The sequence below is a fragment of the Nematolebias whitei genome, chromosome 1, assembly GCF_014905685.2.
Source record: "Nematolebias whitei isolate Nwh7 chromosome 1, NemWhi1, whole genome shotgun sequence".
NCBI classification, from domain to species: Eukaryota; Metazoa; Chordata; class Actinopteri; order Cyprinodontiformes; family Rivulidae; genus Nematolebias; species Nematolebias whitei.
In genome coordinates, this window is record NC_056498.1 from 39,636,541 (window position 1) to 39,641,856 (window position 5,316).

Here is a 5,316-nt window from a genome sequence, read left to right on the forward strand (position 1 = left end):
GAGTGACGTCACTCAGAGCACAAAGCATAGAGTTAGAGTGAATAGATCTGCCCAGTCATGGATCGGTCACATTGTCACAGATACTCGATCCAGAAGTATGTTACAATATCGGGACCAATACCGATAATGGTATTGGATTGGTGCATCTCTAATTATTATTATTATTATTATTATTATTATCATTATTAAAACAGCTTTTAAAGAGTAAAGAAAAAGGGAGGGGTCAGTGAAGAACACCGGAGTTGAGCCTTTTGTCGTCCAGTGTCTTCAGTAGAAAGAGAGAGATGAACGATAAAGCCGATAAATGAAAATGAGGTCGATAACTTTCATTTATCGTGCGATTAATTGATTTATTGTTTATTATGACAGGACTAGCTTATACACATGCGCATCTTATATATGTACTTTTATTTTAAATTAAATTTAGTGTGCGAAGCTTATACTCTGGTGCGATCTATAGATTGGTAATTACGGTAAATTATGGTTCTAGTCGACAGTCGGTGACGCAGCGTAGCATCAGGTTCATGAATGGGGCGGAATGTGATGAGAAAAATGAGGGTGCATTGTGTGAAACTTTAGATGTGACTTTATCGTGTACCGGACCATTTCAAGCACCATTTACAAGTTATAACATAATAAGTGGTACAAAAACTGGACTCACCCACAGGCGGTTCTTCGTGTCAGCTGTTAAAAAATCTAAAAGTGAAACACAAAAAGTCTCTCGTTAGAAAGCGTCTCCTGTAAAACAAGACAGGCGAGTTCAATTGAGTTTCGTCACAGTTCTCGTCTTACTGGGGACGATGAACCAAGGAGACACAGTTGGGAAGACGAAGGGAAACGTTGTCATGGTGACAGAAAATGGCGGCGCGCTGCCTTTTGGAACGCCGTAGCTCGTCGTGGGGGCGACGACCCCGGCAACCAAATCTTCCAAGTCGGGCATGGCTTTCGCTGCCATCCGAGGAGCTGCAGGAACAACAACGAGTCGACTGTTTTGTTTAAAAGCATCTTTAAAAAAACAATTAAACAAAACAGAAACCGACCACTTCTTTTTCTACAACGGTTGCCGTTTAGCTTTAATATTTGAAGCTGAGCTGTGAACTCGTGTAAAACAAAGAGCTGAACATTACCTGCAGAGTTTCAACACATTTTCATTATTAAATGTCATTCTTTTATAGACGAAGGTTAAAATATGTTTTTTTTTTTTACTTTTTCTCTCACTGACAGCTGTATCGCCTGGATGGTGTTTTAATATTTGTAATCTTTTGATTAAAGATATCGTTAAGGAAAATGTTAGCATGTTCGGTTAAAAAAAAAAAAAAAGTCTTCTGGACGATCCAACATCCTCACTGTAAACTGGAAGCCATCAGAGCAGAGCTGCAAATATGAACTTTTAAAACATATGGTGCTCCAGCGCTCTAGTTTTTTGTAAAGTTCAGATAGAAAACTTGTGTATAAATATATATATATATATATATATATATTTCGAATGCATATAAATATTTTTTTCATTAACTCAAACCTTTATTTATACATTTAGCCATGAGGGCTCATTTACAAGAGGGACCTGTTCCAGACAGAACATATAAACTAGACAACAAAACAGTAAACAATAACAATAAACTACAGTAAAAATCCAGTTAAATAAGAATAGTGTATAAAACAATAAATCAGGGTGCTGTAAAACAGGGTGAAATATTAAAAACAAGAACATATTTGCTTTGATTTTTAAACTGACATTATCAAATGTTTGAAACTCCTTAAAGAAATTAAGGAGGACAACTTCAGTTTATGTTGCCAGGTGTTCCAGGTGCAGGAGCAGAGTAGGAAAAGGCCGTTTTGCCAAGTTCAGTCCGCACTGAGGGGACGCTGCGGGTAATGATGTCCTGAGAGCGCATGTTGTAACTGCACTGACGTCATGACATGTGGGAAGAGATATAAGAAGGCAGCAGACCAAGGAGGGATTTATAGATGAAGATGAACCAATGTGAGAGTCTGCGTGTAGATAATGATGACCAACTGACCCATGAGAACAGGGTGCAGTGATGGTACATTAGTTACAACCAGTTATGAATCTTAGCGCACCATGATAGACAGCATCCAACATCTGCAAGCAGCTGGCAGGAGCATTCATGTGAATAATGTCATCATAGTCAATGGCCGGTAGGAAGGTAGCAGCTACAAGGCGTTTTCTGGCATTCAGAGTTAAACAAGATCTACTGCTGAAAAAGAAACCCAGATTTAATTTCAGTTTTTTCATCAAGTTTTCAATATGTGGTTTAAAAGAGATGTGCATCGACAATAAATTCCCAAGTGTTTGTAAGAATCTACAAACTCAATAGGAACTCCATGCATGGATGAGATAGGAGGAAGAGTTGCTGGCACCGACTTCCTGTTGGAAAACAACATCCCTTGGGTTTTATCAGCATTTAGCACCAGCTTGAGATGGAATAAGTCTGACTGAATGGTGTCAAATGCAGACTGTAGAAGCTGGAAAACCTGGGCAACTGTGTTAGCTCGGCAATAAACAACAGTGTCATCGGCATAGAGATGCAAGGTTGCGTCAGGAACGTTTTGACCTACATTATTTATATAAATTGTAAAAAGAGTGGGACCTAAAACTGAGCCTTGTGGCACACCATTAGTGACCATTAGGTAGCTAGATGAAGTATTGTTATGTCGAACACATTGCCTCCGACCTGAGATACTGTAGTTTGAGAACCAGCCAACAGTGTGATCTGAATATATATTATATCTATAAAAAAAGACGTTGTTTTAAAGGTCTGGTCTTGTTGATATGCGTGTTTCAGGATTGCTCAGTTAATGCATTGTTCATAAAACTTTTCACAGAACCCAACTTTTAAGCAACAAAACAATTCTTAAAAAAAAACAACATTGTTTTGTCTGTAAATATAAAAAGATGCTGGTTCCAGCCCTGGTTGTGTCGATCAGGGTATCCAGAGCAAAACAATCGCCAAACCTTCTGTAGATAGAGAACTTTTACTAATTGGCTTTATAACGTATGTGAATGTTTCTGTTCAGTGCCCTGAGACGACTTCTGTTGTGACTTGGCGCTACATAAATAAACTGTACTGAAATGAATTAAATGAGGAAATGAGCAAGAAACTACAAGATTCTCAGCAACTTGTCACGTAAGAAAAACCTGTCGTTTTCTGGACCACCACTAAGAAAAGTGTTTGGATCCGCCATTGATTAAACTTTTTTCTTTGTTTGATTCTCACAAGAGCCGTTACTGCACTGGATTACTGTTAAATTTAAATTCATACAGACGCTCACCCAATGCCGTGTTGGTGCTTCGAGGTATTTTCATCCTGTAGACGATGTGAGCGGGGCAGCGTTTCAGGAGGCTGTACCAAACTCCGAGCCGGTCAGCATCTCGACTGGTCTCAAACTCGATATAAACCTGGAACAAACAAACAGGAAGTGTCTAAAACATGTTCGATGGGCTTGTTGGGAGTGTTGCGTTTGTGTACCTTTTCCAGCAGAGGAAAGTAGTTTTTTACAGATTTAATCTTCTTCAGAGTTTCCCTGAGGCTCCTGGCCTCGCTCGGTGCAATGTTCCTGATGAAGATCACACACTCTCCGTCCTCAGGCACCGCCTGCTCAAACAACAAAAAAACAGGCAGCCTTCTTGTTTTAAACACGTTTTAACAGCTTTAAACGCTGCGGGAGGACATTTAAAGCCCAAATGTGGTTTGAGGCTCAGTCTGTAACATGGAAAGCCCTTTCAAAATAAATGAACAATTCATTAGGCAGTACCGTAACTGCACACTTTGTACCCTGCGGTTTACATGCAGGAGCCTCTTTATGTATTTTTGTCATAATTTTCAAAATTTACATTTTTATTTTATTTTGAAGGACATCCTGTCGTCTCTCGGTAACTTCCTGCCACTGATTAACGTTTTCCTTTCACAGAGCTGGCCGCTTGTGGCTCCCAGCGTCCCGCGTTTGTGACACAAAGAACGCCCTCAGGTAATTAGATATACGACGACTCTTGCTCAAGGTTTCAAATTCTAATACATAACTCCACCCACTCTGTCATCATGTGACCAGAAGTCTAAAATGAATGACCAATGAGGTGCTCTGGAGGACCACCCCCCAAGATAGACATGAATTACTTTCTTCAGATCGTTCCCGTGTTGTTTATCGTATTTTGCGCTTCGTGCACAGACCTGTTCATTTGTTCAGCGATAACGGAAAACGCACGGAGAATACGCGTTTAAATACCGGGATCTCATTTTAAAGTCACGTCCGAGCACGAAGCGGAGAAACGGAAGGCGTCTCCGCCCTCTCCCCCTTCCATACACGAGAGCTCAACTGTGGCCAAGTCGTCGCATTTATTTTTAAAGCGGTCAGTCAAGACTGGTACATGTTTAAACAAAAGTTTTAAAATAAATTCTGCGTACGGTAAATATGCGTTTAAATACCAGTATCTCATTTAAGCTTAAACAAGGGCATTAGGGCCTTATTCGACTTCCAGTCACCTAAATAAGATTGGGTTTAACTGGTAAATAATAATTTAATTTACGTAGGTGTGTGGCACTGTTCTGTCCGGTGATTATGCTTAGATAGTTATTGTTTATTTTGAAGGTACAACGGTTGTAAGCATGCGTCAAGAAGGCGAAGCTTCATGTCGGCTCGTGACGATCTTGCGCTCCGAGTCTGTTGAAAGCAAGTTATATTCTGTGAAACTCCACCTGCTGGCTGGTTCTTGTACTACAACAAAGCTGCAGATTGCGCCGGAGCAGACTGGAGGCACAGATTCTGACGATGAACGGTGGGTGCCCGCGGCTAAATAACCGGAGCGTCCAATTTTTGTACAAAATCATGATTCATCTTATATTTAATAAGTGCGGCTTAGAGACGGGTGCGTTCTAAAGCCCGAGACTTAAAATGTGTGCGTTTACTTACATATTCAGCCACTTCCATTATGGATTTATAAAATTCAAACTGAAACAGAAATAAAGAGGAAACGGTGTTTTCAGATTCAGTGTCTTGTTTAGTTCACGTCACTTAGAAACCAAAGACTTGCTGCTCTAATGTTGTACAACAGCTGGTACCTGCACCATCTTTAAAACTTCATCATCAGTCCTTGACTGTTTATTTTATTTATTTATTTCACCTTTATTTAACCAGGCATAAACACGAAGAACAAATTCCTATTCATAGCGCTGGCCTGGGCTGCTCAGTCCGTGATATTCACGACACAAACACGGACTAATGAATTCACATTTCCTGTGAAAATGCTAACTGCTGAAAAACAGCTGAATAGTAGCTAAAGAAATAAAGAAAAAAGCT

General features: G+C 40.0%; 1 protein-coding gene across 1 annotated transcript in view; it reads right to left on the bottom strand.

The window, feature by feature from the left end:
- LOC119412394 overlaps nucleotides 1-4,947 on the bottom strand; it is a 24,000-nt gene extending 19,053 nt beyond the window's left edge. The window contains exons 1-5 of the mRNA XM_037679430.1: nucleotides 4,930-4,947; nucleotides 3,492-3,617; nucleotides 3,295-3,421; nucleotides 793-963; nucleotides 662-696 (exon numbers count right to left, since the gene is read on the bottom strand). Of these exons, the coding sequence (XP_037535358.1) occupies nucleotides 662-696; nucleotides 793-963; nucleotides 3,295-3,421; nucleotides 3,492-3,617; nucleotides 4,930-4,947 (477 nt within the window). The remainder of the gene's footprint in view (nucleotides 1-661; nucleotides 697-792; nucleotides 964-3,294; nucleotides 3,422-3,491; nucleotides 3,618-4,929) is intronic.
- Nucleotides 4,948-5,316: the final 369 nt, after the last annotated feature.